This window comes from Anabrus simplex, chromosome 2, assembly GCF_040414725.1.
Source record: "Anabrus simplex isolate iqAnaSimp1 chromosome 2, ASM4041472v1, whole genome shotgun sequence".
Taxonomy (NCBI): Eukaryota; Metazoa; Arthropoda; class Insecta; order Orthoptera; family Tettigoniidae; genus Anabrus; species Anabrus simplex.
In genome coordinates this window covers 637,706,550-637,729,836 of record NC_090266.1, presented here as the reverse complement: position 1 = coordinate 637,729,836, position 23,287 = coordinate 637,706,550, and the positions used below count along the sequence as shown (strand labels likewise).

Here is a 23,287-nt window from a genome sequence, read left to right as displayed (position 1 = left end):
GTGCAGTTAGGGGCACACAGCTGTGAGCTTGCATCCGGGAGATAGTGGGTTCGAATTCCACTGTCGGCATCCCTGAAGATGGTCTTCCGTGTTTTCCCATTTTCACAAAAGGCAAATTCTGGGGCTGTAGCTTAATTAAGGCCACGGCCGCTTCCTTCCAACTCCTTTCCTATCCTATAGTTGCCGTAAGACCTATCTGTGTCGGTGCGACATAAGGCCACTATAAAAAAAAAAAAAAAAGGATAATAGTGGCTGATCAAAGGTAAGCGTGCTGTAATATTTTTCCTGAGCAGTACTTGTGATTTTGGCATTCTCTTTGACAACAGCTTTTGCCATGGCTCTAATCTGACTGAAAAATTATGTTAAGGGTACTATCACTTTAAGGCAGATGTTGATGTGGGATAGCCTTTGACCACTTTGAGAACAGAGTGGGATCTTTTGGGGGTGAAACAAAAATGGCGCTTATCACTTGAATGTTTATTGTAACCCGAATTACAACCCGTAGGCATATTCACATGCCGTAGTAAATTGAAGCATATGCCAAAGTATACGTCCTACTTCTCAAATGCTTAATCTTGTTTCACTTTTCAGTTCAGTTAATACCAATTATTTTGCCCGTATACAACTGGAGAATGTACAAAACTACAGAAAAAGACAACAAACTGTTTACACACTTCCACAGTAAGCCGAAGAAAAGCGTGCGTACTTGGACCTTTTATTGACAGCAGCGCTGCAGGTGGCGGAGAACATGTACACCGTGTTTGTTAACATGTGATTCAGAGGGAGTCGTCACACTATTCATTTCTATTCGTCCTGGCCATGTGTTACCTTGGCACTGGATATTTCTTGTTCATGATTGGACAGACAGGCTGGCAGGAGCTTGAAGATATCAAGGAGTGGGGAGGAGGAAGTCTACTTATACCTTGAGAGAACATGATTCAGCAAACATGACTACCACTCGGGAACAATTTATGGAGGAGTTTACTGAGAATATTATCTACTATGTCTTTTGACTGTGAACATTAACGGAGTGTACGTTTTATTATGGACGAACGGATCAGTGTTGTTTGCTTGTTAATGCTAATACAACTCTTGTGTTGGTCTTCAACATCTCAAGGCAACTTTTGTTAATCTATGGCATGGTTTCAAGGCATAGATAAACAGAGCGTTTGTGCAAGCGAAAGAGTGTCTAAAACCAAGTATTAGTGTCAGTAAAAATAGAAGTACAGTATCATATTGATATACCATGTGTTAATGGTGAGAGCCAGCAATTTGTGTCTATACACAGAAACAGTGAAGGGCAATTATCTACATCTATGCTTTGTAACTACTGGTCATCAGGCTCACTACAAATGGTACTACAACCCTTTCTAACTGCATTTTGCTTGATGATTATTGAATGTATATAGGGAGTCTTCCAGCAGTTGTAAATATTTATTTTTGCTTTTGCTAGTGGCTTTACATCGCACCAATACAGTTAGGTCTTATGGCAACGAAGGTATAGGAAAGGCCTAGGAATTGGAAGGAAGCGGCCGTGGCTTTCATTATGGTACAGCCTGGTGTGAAAAAGGGAAACCATGGAAAACCATCTTCAGGGCTGCTGACAGTGGGATTCAAACCCACTATCTCCCAGATGCAAGCTCACAGCCACGTGCCCCTAACCGCCCGGTAAAATATTTTGTATTTGTTGTGTTGATGAAATGCAAATGTAAAGATCATGGTTAGGTTAGAACATTGAGAGTTTATTTCAATTATGTTATTGTTTTTACGTCCCACTAACTACTTTTGACGGTTTTAGGAGACGCCGAGGTGCCGGAATTTTGTCCTACAGGAATTCTTTTACATGCCAGAAAATGTACCCACACGAGGCTGACGTATCCGAGCACCTTAAAATACCACCCGACCGAGCCAAAATCGAACCTGCCAAGTTGGGGTCAACCATCTGAGCCACTCAGCTGAGCAGTTTATTTCAATTTATGGAAAAGTTATTGGAGAATCTAGGTGCAGTTCCTATCTGTTTAATCATTTTCAGAGGGTCAGGTAAGGACCAAAGCAGATGTAACAATACGCAGCTTTTTGTGCATGCCCTGGGAGAGAGAATTATCATGCTCTATTAATATTCAAGGGATTCATTTATGTGACCTTTGGCTCCCAACTTCCGGGCATTTCAATCTCCACCTCTTCAACGTAGAATCGCCCTACGAAAAGCTGCCCTGAAAGATCATGGTAGGCTTAACTCTGTTGATTTGAAGAATGTCTGCACTCCAGTTAGGGGCATATACTTCTGCAAAGACAGACTTGTGTTTGCTGATGCAAATAAAATCATCCTATTAAAAGCAATGACACTGAGAATTACCTGTTTCGGTCACACTATGACTAGCATCTAAGCATGGTCTCTTCATGATAACACGAGGCTTTATGCTGATGGTGTGATTAGACATCGTTGTAGGTAGGCACAAGTCTAGGTAGACGATCAATCCTTTGACAAGAGCCATGATCCGTAAATTCCCGCCATATCATTGTCTTGAGAGTCAGATTAAAGCATTCTGGAACACTTGCTTTGAGATTGCTATACGTAGCAAAATGACGAATGCCAAGCGACTTGAGATAAGAAGAAAAAACATTCTTGTAAAACACATTACTCTGATCAGCTTGAAGAAGACATGGGCAGCGTTTTGAATGCTGAACAACACGTTTGAATGTCTCTTTGACTTAAACACCTGTCGTAGAAATCACGCATGGGATCTGCAAGGGCAAACTTAGAGTACACATCAATGACAGTGAGTAAATACTTATATCCCTTGCTGCTAGAGGCATAAGGAACCATTACTACTAAGTCAGCTTGTCACAGATAATTCTTTCCACACGTGATGACACGTCTGCGACATTATGTGCAACGAGTTGGTTTATGTCACTCGTGACCGATGCTTAACTTTACAGGCGAGGTCTTGCTTTGGAGAGCCATTACTCTGTAATACCCGCATGACTTAATTCCTTCTCTATTTCTAGATTCCTTGCTTCATGCCCTGTGTGACCAGCATCTTGAGAGGCTTTTAGCAGTTGCACACATTCTACAAGTAGGCTGGTATCGTTCCAGTATGTCACGTCTATGTAGGGTATCAGAGGCTTGTAGATGGCATTCAGACTGCGTGCAGACAATTGATGTATAGAAAAGGGCTTATAAATGAAATCTCCATTCTTGAGACTCTTATTTGTGTTCACAGTTTCTAACTAGTTATAATAGGGAACATGCATGATCCGGGGTTTTAATTAAAAATATGCTAATCCGATTCAAAATTTCGTGCAGAATTCAAAAATGTGATCAGAATGTACAAATAATAACTCCAAACATGATAAAAATCTACGAAAATGTCACGTCACGCAAGTACGCGATCTCATTAGTCTGACGTCATCGTACAGGTTGACTGAATTAGCAGACGAAATAACACATAGTGCGCTGTGAGAAGCAGGATACACTTCGCGTATTTCTACTTTACGTTAGTGTCTAGTATGGTTAAATTCGAGGTCTATACATCGGATAATAATCTGAGTGGTATATTTTAGACGTAAAATGAATCCTGCGCAGACAATGAGGCAGAAAACTTATAAATGGTGTAGAGTTCCGATGTGCAATAGCACATCGCATACCATACCAAACAAATTGTTTATACATGTTCCAAAGACGCTAAAACTAGGGAGAAATGGATTTTGGCGAGCCGGAAAAATGCTGGTGATATATCGGAAAAGTCTACAGTTTATTTTTTGAAGATTTTAACGTAAGATGAATTTGTTTGAATTTTCAAATCATTTTTCCATGTCAGCTGTTCTAGTGGTAGAAGGTTTTGAACCCCACTGCTGGCAGCCCTGAAGATGGTTTTCCATTTTCACACCAGGAAAATGCTGAGGCTGTACCTAAGGCCACGGCCGCTTTGTTCCCATTCCTAGGCCTTTCCTGTCCCATCGTCGCCATAAGACCTATATGTGACGGTGTGACGTAAAGCAAACAGCAAAAACAAACAAAAAAAATAAAGTAAAAGTCACAGCACCCAAAGACATTCCTGTATTGAGCGACTAAAATGTCACCAGGACACTTTTCTTTCCTGATATGCTCAGCTTGTTAAAAGCCAAATGTAATTAATGTAATTGGCTTCACGCCCCGCTAACTACTTCTACGATTTTCGGAGACGCCGATGTGCAGGAATTTAGTCCTGCAGGAGTTCTTTTACGTGCCAGTAAATCTACCGACACGAGGCTGACGTATTTGAGCACCTTCAACTACCACCGGACTGAACCAGGATCGAACCTGCCAAGTTGGGGTCAGACGGCCAGCACCTCAACCGTCTGAACCACTCAGCCCAACTTGTGAAAACTAGATGAAGTCATATTTATCTTTATCATGTTTAACTTTTTCCCTCCACCAAGATATTTAATTCTCTTCCATGGGCCCCGGAAGTGGGTAGGCCAGTTGCCCCAACCATAAATATATATTTTTTTAGAAATGATAGGTTATAGACCTACAGTACTATGATCTTTCTTTCTTTCTTAATCAGTTTATCCTTCAGGGTTGGTTTTCTCTCGGACTCAGCGAGGGATTTCACCTCTACCACTTCAAGGGCAGTGTCCTGGAACGTGAGACTTTGAGTATGGTGATGAAACTGGTGAGGAGGGCCATTACCTCGCCCAGGCGGCCTCACCTGTTATGCTCAACAGGGGCCTTGTTGGAGGATGGGAGGATCGGAAGGGATAGACAAGGAAGAGGGAAGGAAACGGCCGTGGCCTTAGGTGCCTGGAGGAGAAGTAGGAAAATATGAAAAACCACTTCGAGGATGGCTGAGGTGGGATTCGAAACCCTTCTACTCAGTTGACCTCCCGAGGCTGAGTAGACCCCGTTCCAGCCCTCGTACTATTTGTTTTCAACTTTCATGGCAGAGCCGGGAATCAAAACCGGGCCTCCGGAAGTGGCACACATTAACCACTACACCACAGAAGCGGACTAGTACTATAATGCTACCTATATTGTTATGTTAGTGCTGAAATCCGATTTCTTACTTTACTAATGCTGAAAGCCCGAAAATGTAATGTTATTCTTTAATAGGGGAATCAGTCCAGAAGGAAATATTGAAAGTGATGTGATATCTATCCAGGTTCGTTGTTATCCTAATACTATGGGTTACAGTACATTGCACATATATAAAAGACGCCACTTACAAACTTGCTTGTTATCCGCTAATTTCTGCGGCCACAAAAGTCACATTTTTCAAGAATGATGACTTCTACACATGGTAGATTGTCTGACTGTGCTGTTTTGAACCTTTCTTCTGTCATTTCGAAGTTATTCGCGATCATGCATAATAAACGATCGGCTTTTAGCAACGGCTGATGCACAACGGCTGGTAGAGCTCCATGCGGTACTGGATCGTGACGTCACAGCGCGCCGCTTACGTCAGAGGCCGTTTCACTCGCCTTGCGGAAAGGCACTATTAAATATTTTTTTAATGGTAGAAAACAAGGCAATATACCACAATGTAATACGTTTACGTACTATTTCATAGGTGTACTTTTCAAAAAAAATATTTCTGAAAATGATGCATGTTCCCAATTAAGTCGAATATCATCAGCAGGAAAAATAATCGATTTAAACGTCATGAGAACATTTTAAGATTAAACGTAAGGAACTTATTAAACGTAAGGAACTTCATCTTATTTGTCCGTATTGAACTGAGATCACAATTAATTAATGTCTATCAGGTTCCACCTTTTCAATACTAATACAATGTTGTTGGATGATATTTACAACATTATTTATTACAGTACATGTTTCGGTGACATTTGGTAGGTTTATAAGTCACATCCTTTATGAAAAGACTTAGGGGGCTGTCACACTGGATCAATCGAACGACTGCGATCAAGCGAGTAAAGAAACAAACCTACAGAGGGCAGTCGTGCCAGTCACACATTATTGATCGTCAGCAATCAACTACGAGCGATGAAGATCGACTGGTTTGTGAAAAACAATCGTATCCGTTTTCTGTGGCAGTCGGTAGATAATGACGGGCGTATCATTGTGGTCTGTTGATGAAATTGAAACAATTTGCCTAGTGTATGAAAAGAAGGTGTTGTATAATCCCAGACTCCCGGGATTTAGTAACAGAGAGACCATGAATTTTGTATGGCATTCTATAGCATTGAGAAATGGGACGAAAACTGGTAATTATTAGCTTTATTAGTTATGAGTAGTGTTATGTTAGATTAATTATTGATAAAATTTATTATACGGAATAGATTGGTAAAGAAAGTTACACTAGGAGAAGTAGTAATTATCATTCTTATGCCTTAATTGAAGAAATGATAGGACAACATAAGCAGTGCTTTCCTAACCTCCATCTCGTACCTAATGAAATGAACACCACTGTTCGCTTTAATGACAAATAAATGTATGCCATAAGTACTACATGTATATTTTCTTTGTCACAACATTGTAATTCATTGTTTCACAAAAATGTTGTGCCAAAAAAGATACCCCACCCCCCAACGTTCTGCTGTACAGAAAACAAAAAATGGGTCTACCTCAATGCCCTCAACTTTCTGGAACCCTTCAATGCTGGAAGAAGGTACAATTCTGTAATATTAATTTTTAATAGTAGGCCTACACTACAGACCAGTGTTCTAGTTGTGAAAGAGTGAGGGGAAAATGCAGTCTGTAGGTCATAAGTTCTACCCATCTGTTCATTAATGTATCAGATATAACTGAAACTAATATAATCTAACCTAACAATCATCTAAGATAATTATTGAAACTAATAATTTCTTAAACAGAAGGCTTATGTGCAGACTAAAATTTAGTTATAATTTAGAAGAATTGCATTAATATGTTGTTCATTTTTTTCAGTTCTATAACAAACACACCTACGGAAGTGGCACCTGGTGTAGGAGAGCCTTCTCACCAAGCTGAAATGGAGGAGGCAGAAACACAGTTTGTGCTGGAGGGATCTAATTCCTGCCGTTCAAATATTATGCAAGGGACTTCAACTTCCAGTCTGGTGACTTCTCCTTCTACAAAAAGCTCTGACAGCAGTTTAAAAAAGTGAAAGTGATGTGTTAAGTAAATATTTAGAAAAGACACTGAAAACTGAAAAGAAAAAATAATCAATGTTATTTTTAGAGTGTCTTCATGATAACATGGAAAGACTGAGTGAACTAGGTCGAAGGGTTTTCAGAGTTGAAGTTCAGGAACTGTTGTATACAATGTTAGATCAAGAAAGAATCTAATAAAATATATGTCCTTGAGAAATGTTCTACTTTTTAAATTAAATCTACTTATCTATCAATATTGATTGGAATATTCAGTGAGTTATGTGTATTAGCACCTGATGGGAAAGTAACCTTAATTCCAATTTTTATTATTAGGTAGTAGTATTATTATAACATTTCAATTTATTTTATGTGGTAGAACATGTATGGTTTACAAAAAATGGAGTATTTTGAAATACTGGTAGTAGGTCCTTTCTGTGTGTATGTAGTAAGCAGTTGCACAGCACAGGTGGTCTGAAACCAGACCGGGGTATTGATAGTTCTGTCCAAGAGCTGACTTCCTTCTTACAGAATACTGTTGATCGCAACTGCAAGCTCACTGCACTAGGTTTGTACAGCACAGGTGGTCTGAAACCATACCGGTGTATAAATACGAGTAGTTTTGTCCAGGAGTTGACTCCTTCTTACAGAATACTGTTGATCGCATATGCAAGCTCATTGCACTAGGTTTGCTGCACCTATATTCAATGCTGCTTATTATACTGCCATCCTGGGAGAATACACATCCTAAATACCTACTTGAAATTATCTACCTGTTCCAGTTTTGTATTCCCAACCTGACATTCAGTTCTCTTTTAGGTGTCTTCCCTACTGCCATCACTTTAGTCTTGAAAAGACTAATTTTTATGTCATACTCATTGAATCTTTTTTCAAGTTGCAAGATGTTAGATTGCACGGTTTCAGTAGACCAAGTCATCTGCATAGGACAAACTGCTTACTACAGTTCTACCTACCTGAATCCCTCCCACCCACCTTATACCTTTGTACCTTAGCCTTTATCTCCTCATTCTAAGTACTCTCCTGCCACCAATCATACCTGTTTGCACCAGCAATCATTCTAACTACTTTCATGTCTGTTACTTATAACTTATTAACAACATATAGACCTATTTACATGTTATGAGTCTCATATAGACCTACTGAGTGCAGCAAGATAGACCCATTCCTTCATTTCTTGTGATGCAGATCCATGTAAACAATGAAAAACAAAGGTGAAAAATTCATTTATAACTATTCTCACCAGTGTTTCTACCAAAGTTTTGTAGATCTACAATGTAAAAAACGGCATTTTATGTGATGTGATATTAAGGGGATGATGGCAGAAAATGTATTTATTAAAAATATATTCATATGACAGGTACATGCTTGTAATAAAAGGTTGAGTAGATTAATTACCCTATAAGTTAACCCAAGATCTTACATGCACCCTACTCTGTCAAACATTGTTTGTAAATACTGATTATATAAAATAATTTTGACAGGCAATGTAAGATATAGCAAAATGAAATCATATACCACCTGAGCAACAGCTCTACATAACAATCTACTGTAGACAGCCACAGTATTTAATTGTTAGAAAGGCGTACTCTTCAATTCTAAAAATAGAAGGCAAAGAGGACAAATTGGGGCATATATTTGGTTTTAGGAAAGGGAGTTAGGGATTGGAATAACTTACCAAGGGAGATGTTCAATAAATTTCCAATTTCTTTGCAATCATTTAAGAGAAGGCTAGGAAAATAACAGATAAGGAATCTGCCACCTGGGCGACTGCCCTACATGCAGATCAATAGTGACTGATAGTGACTAATTGATATCAGCACCTATTATTGTTTTTGCAGTGTTTGGTACTCATTTATGGTGAAACTGAAGGCAAAGTTGTCATTTTCCTTCAACTGATTCATAAGGAAAGTATTTCAGGATGGATAGGTAAACATGGTAGTGTTTGCATCAGTAAAGAAGATACATATGAACAATATACAGAAAGGCAAAATCAACATTGAGGTAAGAGAGAGAGTCCTACCAGTGCTTTGTGGAAAAATTTGTCACTCTGTACCAAGGAGTTTACCAGTAACTTGGATGGAAGTGCAGGATTTAGATTAATAGGTTTATTATTGCCAAGAGAGCCATTAGATCAGCTTGCCAGTGCAATGTTTGAGGAGACAGTAGTTTATGCATAGTGATGAGGGTAATAAACAAGACATTGTGTACAATTTACATGTAGTTGTGCCAAGTATCAGTCTATTACACTGCCAACTTACTCATTAGAACAATATTCCAGAATATTTCCCTTCAGTTATTAAGCCAGTGTACAAAGCACTAACCACACCTGAGCTCCTCCAAGAAATGTACACATATATGAATACACAGAACCCTAATGAGAACTTACATTTTCTACTTTGGAAAAGATGTCCATAGGCAACCTTTCTTCACAACCAGTTGGTAAAATTAGCTGCTTTTGAAGCTGCAGTAGTCTTTAAAGATGTAAATTAAGACAGGATTGTCATTCTTGCAAAGTTTGAATTTAGACCAGAAGGCAGTACGGAAATTCAGCAACATGCTTGTCATGAAAGCGATATGCTACTATTCTGAACGTGGCACAATAACAAAGAAGAGGAGTGGCAACAAGAGATTTGTAGAGGATCATGAGGAAGAGAAAGATGATAATGATGCTTGTTCTTTAGAAGGGCCAAACATCTAGGTCATCGGCCCCTACGGTATGAAATGAGATGAAATGCGAGTACAATTTAAAAGTACAAAATTCATCCACTGACCAGAATTCAAAACGTGATGATGAGGAATGAATTGATGAATATGAATTTAAAACAATCAGTGGATGAGACGTGCAATGCCTCACATTCCCATAAACAATATTACTGGCCAAGGGACTGCTTCCGAAGCCCAATCTTGAATCGACGATGCTTGTCTAAATGGGGCAATATATATGCCAACAATCCCGCATAATGGCACCTATCGCTAGTAAAATAGAACCATGGTATTTCTCAAGTTGCGGTACTAATCAAAGGTAGCATAAACTCACGGTGTTCCAAATATTATGGTACTACTCACAGGTATTGTACGTCGTACAGGGAACGCAGACCTATGGTGTTTCTCACACAATGGCGCCACTGGTAGCCAACGCAAACTGATGAGGTACCTCACCTAGGTGTACTAATCACGGGCACCGATATTCCCGCGAAGTTCCTCACATAGTGGGTACTAATCACAGGCAACGCAGACCCACAGTGTCGCTCATATAGTGGTACAACTCACAGGAAACGCCCAGACCCGTAGTGTTGCTCACATGGGTATGACTCACGGGTACTGGAAACCCAGAGTCCACACACACACTGCTGCTACTAATCACAAACCTATTGTGTACATAATATAGTGGTACAACTCGCAAGTAAAGGCGACCCATGGTGTACCCCGCATGATGGTACTAATCAAAAGTAGTTTCATGGTTCTAAGACAATCATCCCTTGGTCGCCCCTCACGACAGGCAGGGGATACCGTGGGTGTATTTTTCATTGGCGTCCCCAACCCACAGGTGGTAGAGAGAAAAAAGAAGAAGAAAGAATGGATCCGTCACTTCGAAAAATGAAGGAACGGACGAAGAAAGGCAAGGGCCACGCAGGGCGTAAAAATGAGACTCCCTAGGCCTCGAATGCTCTAATACCAAGTTACAAGTAACTAATCTCATTTTGTTCCGTATTGAAGATACAATAAGTAAACTCTTTCAAGATTAAAATTATTGTGTCCACCTTTTCAATACAAATATATATTTTTAGTGGTTAAATTTTACATGAATGAAACACACCAGTTAGGGACATGTTTCGCCCTAGTTATGGGCATCTTCAGCCTGTATTAATCGTAAGGTCAAGAATTAAAAATATAAACACTGGAACTTATAGTAAACTAACTTAATACTAAATACAATTGTCTTATGCTATTTACACAGTTTACAATATGTACAGTATGTACAATAAGTGCATTAACCTTGCCAGAATTTATGAACAATGAATTACATTTTTTACAATGACCAGACCTCCAATTGCAGATTGGATTGATCACAACTTGAATTGGGGCTTCTCAATAGTATTGACTAGAATTTATCACTGCGTGAGTTGGGTTTCTTCAGTTGTTATAGTCGACTGAGTCATAAGAATTTTTACAACACCGGAATCTTGGATAAAATCGTTAATATTCAATTTATAGTCCACATGTAGTTGGAAATGAAATCCATCCAAACGAAGACAACATTTGGGCCAAAAATAAATGAAATTTATATAATTGTAAATTTAAGAGGGCTTTCTTTTGTATGTTGCTTTAATTACATTTCTTATCCAAATCTCGCTGACCTTATTCTGAATTCTATTCGTATTATGAACAATGAAATTTGAATTAACTTATTTTATATGACTAGAATTCCAATTGTGGATTGGATTGGTCAAGCGTGAATAGGGGTTTCTCAAAATGTATTGACTAGAATTTATCACTGCGTGAGTTGGGGTTTCATCAGCAGATATGGTCGCCTGAGTCGTAAGAAATTTTAACAATTCCGGAACCTTGGTTAAAGTCGTTCACGTTAGGGATTGAAACAGTTTGAATATTCCTTTAGAAAGAAGCATGGTTATGTTTTAAGGTTGAAGCATGTAAGTAGGATACATATTGTTGATTTCCACCATTGTTTATCGGAATAAAAATATTCCGTCATTCTTGTGGATAAACTTCCCATTGGTGCATATTCAATCTGGGAGGAATATGAGTTGTCTGTAACTGGATAAGAGAAAAAACGGGGAATTAGAAATATGAATGTGGAACCCAATACGGTAATAAAGTAGAGTGACTGTTTATCGTATGAACTTACTTGTTTTGTCGACGTTAGCTGGGATCCATTGTTCCGGTTGTGTCTAAACGGCTAAGCTTGCTCCTAGTGTAGTATCGATGCTGAAGCGGAGGGGTGGAGCCTGGTGGGGAAGGGGGCGTGATATTCAAATTGTGCGTCCGTATTGTTGCTTGAGAGGCGTTACTTGAATTGGATTGGGCGGGCATGGCTTTAGGTGTGGCTACTGGAGCGCATGCGTTCTGTGATTTAAACATACTGGGAACTTTATTCTGATTTACGGTCTGGATTAACCTCGGAGTTGTTTCATATAACGGATTTTTGTTATTGATGGCATCGTTAAGATTATTATTTTTGTTATAAGATTGGTCCAAATAAATGTACAAGTTTTCCGTTTCGTTCAATAATTTCCCTTTGCTTAGGTTTTAAATGACCGTCAAATCATTTTCTATAGAGGTTAACTTATGGCCTGTATCAGTCATATGCTGGCTCATGGCCGAATACTTAATATGCTTGGAAGCATTGTAATGTTTCAGATACCTCGTGTAAAAGCTCCTCCCGGTTTGTCCAAAATATGTGAACCCACATTGGGCACATTTTAACCTATAAACACCTGACCCTGAGTAAATGTTGTTATTATTGACTCTACTGTGGTTGAGGAATATGTTCCGATTATTATTTATTGTCTTGAAGGCTATGTTGACACTGCGTTTTTTAAAAATATTAGTGATCTGATGGATAGCTGTTTGCCTTTGATTTCTCTGGGACTAGGTTGGACGATAACTCAATTTTGATCTTATCAATTAATCAATCAATTAACCGATTTAAAGCCATTGTGCCGAGCCAACTGTCTTATGTAATTTAGTTCTGTTTCCAAACTTTTAGGCGAAAGGGGAATTTTTAGTGCCCTATATATTAGGCTATGATAGGCAGCTAGTTTTTGGGTCTTAGGATGCAAGGACAAATCTTTAATAGTTATGGGTGAATGAGTAGGTTTCCTAAAAATTTGAAATTCAAAAGTGTTATTCAAGCGTGTAATTGTTAAATCTAAAAATTTAAGGAACTGTTGACCTCATCTTTAGTGAATTTGACGTTAGGATCTATTTCGTTCAGTGAGACTAATATATCGTGACTGTTGGTAATGTCCTTATTGATGATCACAAAAGTATCATCGACAAATCTTAACCACAAATTAATGCCCTTTATTTGTGAAATTTTTGTATGTTCTATAGAGTCCATGTAGATATCTGCTAGAATGCCAGATAGAGGGTCGCCCCTAGCTAGGCCTTTCTGCTGATAATATTTACCATTAAAGGAGAAGTAATTATTGTTTAGAAAGAAATTTAATACCTTTATGAATTCTTCAATTTCCATTTTACTAAGGCCGCTGTGTTTATTGATGTCATGAATAATTTTAATGGTTTCTTTAGTAGGAATGCTTGGAAACATGTTTGTGACATCGAAAGAACATAAAATATGGTTGGGTTGCAGTTCAAATTTCTTCAATATTTTGCAGAAACTGATTGAATTTTTTAAGGGAGATTTATTGTTGAAAATGTTTTCTTAAAAACCTATGAATGAATTTCGACACTTTATAGGTAGGGCTATTCCTGCAATTTATAATGGGGCGCATTAGGATGTCCTTCTTATGAATCTTAGGGAAAGCTCTGGCGGTAGGGATACTGGGGTTCATGTTGAAAAGTCTTTATTGCTCTTGCTCGTTGAAAAGAAAATTAGAACTTTTTACTAAAGTTTTTAAATTTCGCTGAATTCTTACAGTGGGATCATTGTTAACTATCGAATAACTTGCATTATTAAAAAATTCTTCTGTTTTTTTTGGTGTAAAATTGCTGGCTAGTAGGACTGTGGAACCTCCTTTATTTGCCTTAGTAACAATAATGTTATTGTCGTTTATTTTTGTTTTTAATTTCTGAATTTGTTTTTTATGATTGAAATCAAAATTAGCATTTAACTCTTGGGCCAGTTTAGGTAATTTCTTTTTTACTTTGTATCTAACATCGTTTTGAATCTCAATGGGGAGTTTCGAAATACCGGTTTCTACCTCTGCTACTGTATTGATGTCGGTTGTTTTATTTCGGCTAGGCCAATTATACTTTAGGCCCATAACAATATCCCAATTTCTTCCTGCGAAAACTGAACGTTTGTCAAATTGACTACTGTGGATGTGTTAACATGCAGGGATGCTGGTCTTTGTGAAACCTTGTTATGTGTGGGAGATCGTATCTTGGATTGTATTAATTGGGAGAGTTTTTTATTAAGTGTTGCTTGCTTCCTTTCTAATGCAATATTCAATTTGTAGTCCACATGTAGTTGTAATGAATTCCATTCCAACGGAGACAACATTTGGGCCAAAAATAAATGAACCTTATATAACTGTAAATTTCAGAGGGCTTTCTTCTTGTACGCTGCTTTAATTTCATTTCTTATCCAAATTTTGTTGACCTTGTTCTGAATTCTATTCATATTGGTTAAACCCTTCCTCTGCGTGGGTTTTAGGAACTTTGGTACCAATTTTTGTTCAAGACATTGTTTTAAATAAGCTATATATTTTGTTAAATTGCCTATTTTGGCCTTAAGATTCAAATATCTGTTTAAACAATAATTTGCCTGGTTGGCTATCATTACAAGTAACTAATCTCATTTTGTTCCGTATTGAAGATACAAAAAGTAAACTCTTTCAAGATTAAAATTATTGTGTCCACCTTTTCAATACAAATATATATTTTTAGTGGTTAAATTCCGCGAGAAGTATTTTATTTCCCAGAAGTCCACCGCCAAGCCGGTTAGAACCCCCCCTATCCGCCACCTGGGAGTATCACCTCTCCCCCTCCTACGCCAGCGTAGTAGGTTTATGGAGGGAGAGAGAGAATACAGTTATGGGGGATATTAAACAGTAAAAGGAACTCCGTTGCTTTTCCTTGTTTTTCTCATTTTTACAATATTCAGAACCTAAGAGGAGCATCGTTTCAAAATGTATTAAATGCAGTCGAGGTCAGAATACATTCTGATGCGGTTTCCGGCCAATTAGGATATGCTCTTTAATGCTGTTGAGTTAGATCGGGTCATTTCGTATTCTTTCCCACAGGAATTCAGTGCTGAAAAACATGATTCGGAACAAATCGTATTATGTGCACCACGGCGAACGGTTCAAATATTATGTTCACAATAATGTTTCCCAGCCTGCATTTATCCCGCTCTTTTGTTGGCTGTTCCAGCCATTTTTATATTGTATTTGACAGTGTGGTATTGCTTGCATGCTCGTTCACTTTCGATCATCATGGAGGGCTACTTACCCGTAGGAGAGCGTTCAAAAAGGAAGTATAAAACAAACAAGAGATGCAAAAATGAAGAGACAACGTGATCAGGATGCTCGGTAAGTAAACACTCCTGTGGTAAATTACGAATCATTATTATTATTGAAACTGGTTATGTCGGTGTATTAGATGGGCTTTTTGCATGGGAAAGATTGCATAAAGGCATGTTTCCGCACACTGAATAAGTTTTCCTTACCGTATTTACTGCTAGTCCTACAACAACGTGAATGATTACGTGGACGTCTTTTTATTTTAAGTACTCGAATCGCGATCCACATTTAACTAATTTCGAGGCACCATGCAATCACAAGGCAGGCAGATTCAAGTGTGGGAGCATCCCAGTATTCTACCTGGCGAAAGCAAATAATATAGTTTACAGCATACCAAACAAGGTGGAACAAGATCGCCGACTGAGCAGTATGATAAAAGTTACTTCTCCGAAACCATGAAGAACTGGAAGGCAATATGCAGGAGAGCGCAATCGGAATTCCATTGTTGTGTTGTATGAGGTAGGTTATATTTTTCTTTATAATACTGCTACTAGATTTCAGGGGAAAGTGCTACAATGCCATGTCATTATTAAGACGTCATTATCTGTAGTGAACAGCTGAGTAATTCAGTAAACAGTCAATTGAAATAAATAACGGGGGGGCTTTATTCTCATCTTCCTTCTGTTGCAAGGAAAAAGTTGATGTAATTGCACAGTACAACTGAACTTACAAGAACGGAATATAGCTTATGAGTGTAGCTATACTAGTCGTTTTCTGGGTGAATACTGGTGATCAAGCAAAAGTGGTCCGCTCAAAATTCTTTCAGAAATTGTTCAGGATAAGCCAAACCAGGATTAATAATATATCCAAAGCTGTTAAGAATGGTGAAAGTGTTCGAGAGAAGAGGGGCGGGAATAGGAAGAGTGCTCTGTTTGCTGCAAAGAAAGAAAAGGTGAATGCGTTTCTTTCTCAGTTAAGAGGAGGGGAATCGCATTACAACAGGAATAAAAGTCAGAGGTTTTATCTATCAGCAGAGTTAAACATAAACAGACTCCACAAAATGTATAATGCGAGTGTTTGCGCGGACCTGAAAGCGAAAAATTGGTTCTTCCAGAATATTTTCCGTACACAGTTCAAAATTGGCCTTGGGACACTATCCACGGATGCTTGTAGTTACTGCACTCAAATGCTCTTTAAGATTAAATCTGAAAAAGATAGTGCTAAAAGGAACTGTTTGCTAGCTGATTTGGGAGCATATAAAATTCACTCACAGGCTTTTCACAAACTTATGAGGGAACGACCTGCTGACACAATGTCCTTCTGCTTTGATTTGCAACAGGTACAACCACTGCCTAAATTATCAATTGGTGAAGCATTCTATTCATGCAAAATATCATTTTACACACTGTGTGTTACCGATATCAGTATTCAGAATCCAAAATTTTATGTATGAAATGAGACTGAGGCTGGAAGAGGGCCAAACGAGGTGTCATCAGCTGTTACTTCATTTTTAGATGAGATACATTTCGATAAATCGATCACCTGTATCAGGCTGCTCGCAGACGGATATAGAGGCCAAAACAAGAACATGCATGTTATCCATGCTCTAGTTTACTGGCTACAAACCTAAGCACTCAAGAATTCTGGCTGTAATGCTCTATGAAAGGCATCACATATAATAGGAACAAATCCACTGTTGTATTGTGAGCAATCCTAAATCAGTAAAATGCAGACATGTATGAGTCAACAATGTCCAGAAACCTGTAGGCCATTACTCCTACACTTCAGCGGTTTGGTTGGAAAACACTTCAACATCCTCCGTACAGCCCTGATCTTTCACCTTGTGATTTTCACATTTTTACCAACCTAAAGAAAGACACGCGTGGATGTCGGTTTCATTTGGACAAGGAAATAAGAGTGGGTGCAGTTATGGATCTGTCAGCGACCCACCTCTTTCTACAAAACCGTAATTAATCATCTCGTCTCCCCGTGGGATAAATGTATTAACGCTTTTGGTAATTACTTTCGAATAAAACCATTCCATGGTCATGTTGTAGGGTGGTTCAGTTTTCATTTGAAGGGTGGAAAGGAAAATCAGGAGCAATCTCAAGCATCGACAATGAATTTTGGAATGAAGTAGGTATGAATACCTTTCTTCTTGAAAGCATAGTTTAAAATATTTAACAAGATTTTCAATGGCACGAGATTACAATAAACATGACAATAATGAATTTTTGTTTTTTGGTTTACAAGTTGCTTTTCATCACACAAACACAGATAGGTCTTATGGCAATGATGGGATAGGAAAGGCCTAAGAGTGGAAAGGAAGCGGCCATGGCCTTAATTAAGGTACAGCTCCAGCATTTGTCCAGTCTGAAAATAGGACACCACAAAAAACCATCTTCCAGGCTGCCGACAGTGGGATTCGAACCCACTATCTCCAGGAGGCAAGCTCGCAGCTGCACGCCCCTAGCCGCATGGCCAACTCGCCCGGTACAAGAAGGAATTATCTGCCCTATAAGTAGGAAACAAGGTGAAAGATTAAATCCAAGGAAATGTAGATGGATAACGTCGTTAGATTCACAAAGCAAGATATATACAGGGATACGGCAAAACAACAAACGAATTGGGCATTGGGATGGTCAATCCAGTCAAGCCAATTACGATTTGACAGGAATGAGGACAAGTGATAATATAATGGAAGTAAAACAAATGGACAAATATGTGAAGAAGGAAAAAGGGTATTTGTACACTGCAGCAACTGATCTAGAGAAAGTTTTGATTCGGTGAGTAGACTGGCTGTCGTCTGTAAGTTGAGGTAGATCGAAATCTCTGGGAAAATAATAAGAACAACTGAAAATACATATCAGGAATCTAATGATCTGTCAAGGTAAAAGATGGTGTAGTAATGGGGGAGATATTATCAAAATTGGGTCTCAAAGAGGACTGTAAACTGTCATAGATTTTTTTCTGTTGTTTATTAATATCTGCCAATTGAAAGGCTTTGAGGAAAGAGCTTCTCTGTGTCCCCAGAACCAAGATACTCCCGGCCTGATCTTCGCTGACGACATCGTTCTGCTTACTAGCATTGCTCATACCTCGGTCACTTTCATATTGTCAAAGCCAAGGATGAGACTGAGACAGGTCAATGAAAGTAACAAATTACTCTAGCCCATACCAGAAGACATAGCGCACTGTAAACACTACATCCTGCCAGCAAGTGCTCGAGCACCTTAGGATACTTAAAATTATTAGAAAGGAATTACGATAAATCCATGAAAAAAATACAAACAGCATTCGAGATCTTGATTTTCAACCAAACTTCCCCTCCACTCAAAACACGACAGCAAGTAATGATGAGGTAGACACCCCTCTTCCTCCCCTTGCTGCACAAGCAAGCAGGCCCCAACAATCACATACCGGTATTACACCAGGTTAAAAGCTGAGGCCATTCCCAAGGTGGTAAGAACGTGGGCCAACGCTCCTGTATTGGGGGTAAGTTTGACAAATTCTAACACAAGTTAAAAAAAAAGGAAGATGGTCAAATATAACACTAACACTCATATTTTATCTGTCTGGGTTGCAGGTCACGATGCAAACCAACTAACCATTCAATGCACAAACAGGTGTTGCACACACTTATGAATTCATGGAGTATCACAAATATCATTAGCCTCAACATACAAGGCGCAACTAAGAGTTTCCAGTTCAAACACGGTGGTATAAGAAGACAGTTTACACTTCTACGTTCCATGTTATGGGGACACAAAAAGAACAAAGACATTTTCTAGTCATCAATTATAACACGCTTTTAGAAATGTTTATCATAAGTTTTAACCAAAATAGACATAGCTAAGTTCTTAACATCCTCGCCTTCCCTTCCCCCCCTCCCACGGTTTCAAAGGCTCAACTTATGGAATAATATATCTCTGTACTTCTATGAATTTCTATCTAAACCAAAAAAGTGTAGCTGATGATGTTCTGTCAATGTAAACAAAACATGTACTACTTGTACATTAAATTTGTCAAAGGCAAAATTTAAAAGTATCTATTAGTTGAACAATTTTTCTCTGCTTGATTTACTGATATGGACCATGAAGTGGATGGTTTGCAATAGATGTTATCTCCAGTTGCTACTTTCCCTCCCTTCCTGAAAGTCATCTGTACAGTCTTCTCCTGGTTGACCTATAAGTGGCCACAGCTGGTCCGTGGTCCAACAGCTCTGCACTCTGACCGGCCAACTGAAGGAAGGTTGGCCACGGCTCTACGCCTCTGCATTTGGAAGACGGGACAGGGCGGGACCTCACGGCTGGCCCCAACCGTCAGCTGTCCTGAGAATGGTTTTCCATTCTCCTGCACTAAGGCGAATGCGGGACAGTTCCTAGTATAGGCCACGGCCACCAACCCCCTCAACTTTGCCGAGCATCTCCTTCACCGTTACAAATCTCCCGGCCTGACAGATGGCGTCACTGCCTAAGAGGCCCACCTCCCCATTCAGGGGAGGAATGAAAACATTTTAGTAGTAGTAGTCCTGGCTGACCATGAGGTCATTTGCCATACCCCATTACTCAAGTACGTTAATTGCTACTTGTACTTCCTTCTTGCTTTTAGAGCCGATCACTATGTTGTCTGCACGTAAGATTACAGTTGGCTTTGATTCTGTTGTTTTTTTATTTCTGTGATGTCTGCTGTATAGATATTAAACAGTGTAGGACTAACTGGGCCCCCCTGCAGCACACCATTTGTTTGAGTGATTTTCCTTGAGGTAGCGACACTGTTATATAATTGGACATCGTTATACGCCAAAACTTTATTTATTATTCTCGTTATGGAGTGGTTGTTCCCAATCATTCCTTTCAGTTTTCTCATCAGTATATCCCTGTTTATCAGGTCAAAAGCTTTCTTGAAATCTACAAAGACCACATAGTACTTTCCTCTGGGCTGTCTTAGCACTTCCTCTAATTGCTCCAATAGTTCTGGAACAGCAAAAAAGGGTGCACTCCCCTACAATTGAAATGTACACTGGCCAACTGACGGAGAAAAATAGTTGTCTTTATAGAAGAATTGGTCTACTATGTCCACATTTCATCGACCTAATGTTGAAGACATGAGTATCATTCTATCAGATAAAATCATCAGATGCCCGACGGTTCCAGTAATTGATGAGAGGGGCAAAATTAAGTCTGACATCTCATTTGCATCATACGTACTTGGATAAAGATTTTTTTAAATAGTGAATATTGTGCTCGGGACGGAGGGGGGCAATTGAAGCTATGGCCTACACATTATATTTTGTAATGCAGACTAAGAATTGTAAAATTGATCTTTCTGGAAATGTACCAGAAGTTGTGTGACAGGATATGTAAAATGTTTTAAAAAATAAAATTCAAATTCCTGTCAATACATACTGGGTACTAATTACATAAATGAATTTGAGGTATTGCCAAATAGCAATACCACTTACCTGGGTGTAGCGATTGATAGTAGCATGTTATGCCAAACTTTGAAAGTGCCGAGAAAAAAAATTTGGAGCTAAAAAGTTGCTGCAGATATGAAATGAAGCAAATAGACCAGTACAAGGAACTCTTACAATGTACAAAGAACAGCTTAATAATGAAGAGGGTTTTCTAAGAAAATATATCACATGGCTTGGGAGTATAATGGTGCTTGTTGGTGGTGTTACGTTGTGTCATTTTTGTGAATGCTATGTCACAGAGGTATTGATCAGTTTTCCACACCTTCATCTATGCATAATGTATATTATCACCAGGCAAACACACTGGAAATATTAAGAGAAAGAAAAAATCTTCAATAAGGTTGATCCACAGTTTAACTGAACAAAGCTAAATCTAACTGCACCAACCACTCAAAGCAAAGAAGCATTGCTGAGAAGCCACTACCTTGTAAGCTTTCCACAGAATTATAATATTATAGTCCATATTACACTGTTACATCAAATTCCCATGCAATTCTTTACAATTTGCTTTACGTTGCACAGACGTGAATAGGTCTTATGGCGAAGATGGGATAGAAAAGGGTTGGGAGTGAGAAGGAAACAACCGAGGCCTTAATTAGAGTACAGCCCCAGCATTTCCTGGTGTAAAAATGGGAAACCACGGAAAACCACCTTCTGGGCTGCCAACAGTGGGGTTCAAAACCATTATCTGCCGAATGCAAGCCGATAGCTACGTAACACAAACTGCACAGCCACTGGCTCAGTAATTTCCCATACAAGTTCTAAGCGGTGTCAGTTAATGTGGCAGACACTACTTTCAGATATATTATACTCCTATTCGCAAAGCCTCTTTGAAATAAAACTTGCATTGAGAGAATAGTGCTGTAAGTTTTACATCCTGATAACTATTACTAGCACAAGTTTTGGAGATGCCAAAGTGCATGAATTTTGTCCCACAGGAGTTCTTTTACATACTGGGAACAGACCTGCAAAATTCGGCATAAAATATATATTTTTTTTTTGCTACTTGCTTAACGTCGCACTAACACATTGAATGTTTTCGGCGACAGAGGGAAGGAAAAGGGCTAGGACCGGAAAGGTAGCTGACATGCCTGGTGTGAAAATGGCAAACCACGGAAAACCAGCTTCAAGACTGCCGATGGTGGGATTCAAATCCACAATCTCCAGAATGCAAGCTCACAGCTTCGTGACCCTATTTCCACAGCCACCTCGCTCGGTAGGCATAAAATATACAAGGTCCCTCATATAAACTAAGACCGAAGGCATAGTGTTTGTATTCTGCACTACGGCACCTGCCTCAGAAAAACTGATATCACACGCGGCCGCCCTGCTTTAAGCGTCTATACAATCTTATATGAAATCTTACCTTAAAAAAAAAAGAGATATTGGAAGTGTTGTCCTTCCTGGGTTATACAAACAAAGTATCCAGTAACCACATTCTGGTTGACACGAGTGAGTTCTGACATTGAATGTTCCTGATTTCATTCATTTTTTTTATTCCTCCAATGTGTGAGGATTTGTTCGATACATTTTTTACTTTCAGTTTACACCACAAATTAAAATTACATACTGTTAGATCTGGAGAACGAAGGGAAAAGATACCATCGCTGATCACTTTGTCTGCAAACACATCCGAGATTGTAAGAAGGGAATCTCCTACTGTATGAGCAGGGGCTGAATCTTGTTGAAACCACCCACGCAAGTTTTCTTCTTCTGTTAACTGATGGAAGAACAGCGTCAAAATGTCATCTTGGTACCTCTCTGCATTTACTGTCGTCTCGAAAAAATTGGCCCAATTAATCGTCTTGCACCAACAGCCCACCAAACAGCAATCTACCTATCATAATGAGGGACTTCATAAACACCATTAGGATTTCCTGCACACCAATAGCGAGAGTTATGACTGTTCACACAACCATTAAGATGAAACCAGAACTTCTACATACAAAAATACAGTGTTGCAACGATAACTGTCTCACCATGATAACAGCTGAGATTCAGACTGGCGACCGATGCCTGCCAGGTTGAACACATGCAGGCTGCTTGCAAGGTCAAGAACTATGCACACACTTCCCATACTGCAGCTCACGTATCGGAGAGTAAAAACGCTGCTTCAATGGTTTTAGTTTATATGAGGGACCCTGTAGAAGAGAGACTCTCAAAGGTGTGATCTTGATATGTTAAAATCTCAATATTGCAACAACTATTTCATCTATGAAGACCATGCAGCTTTACTGCAAAACAATACAAAAATAAAAAAATAAAAAAACCTTACATGAAATTTCTACCATAACTAAAAGCAAAGTAATGAATGGTTTTATTGCTGTAAGGAGAAATGCCTTTTACATTTGCAACCCTGCTGTTTCAATATAGTTAGTCAATTTATGTATGTAAATGATCTCAATTCCTCTACCACTCTACACAATTTAATGAAAATCTGAGGTAGCCAGGTTGGAAAGTTTTCCTTTATGTGATTTGCCAGAAGGATTGGAGAGCCTGAATTTGTATTTGTCCTCCATATTTTTAAAAAATACAACATTCCAGAATATAT

General features: G+C 38.9%; 1 protein-coding gene across 5 annotated transcripts in view; it reads right to left on the bottom strand.

Moving 5' to 3' along the window:
• The window catches only part of LOC136862981 (spermidine synthase), a 281,341-nt gene that overhangs the window by 239,700 nt on the left and 18,354 nt on the right, over positions 1–23,287 (bottom strand). For 3 of the 5 annotated variants that reach the window (XR_010859107.2, XM_068225830.1, XM_067139284.2), the window contains exon 2: positions 22,716–22,877. The exons of the other annotated variants lie outside the window; for them this stretch is intronic. Coding sequence is in view for 2 of the 3 variants with exons in the window: in XM_068225830.1 (XP_068081931.1) it covers positions 22,716–22,770 (55 nt within the window). In the remaining variant the exon portion in view is untranslated. The remainder of the gene's footprint in view (positions 1–22,715; positions 22,878–23,287) is intronic. 5 annotated transcript variants of the gene reach the window in all.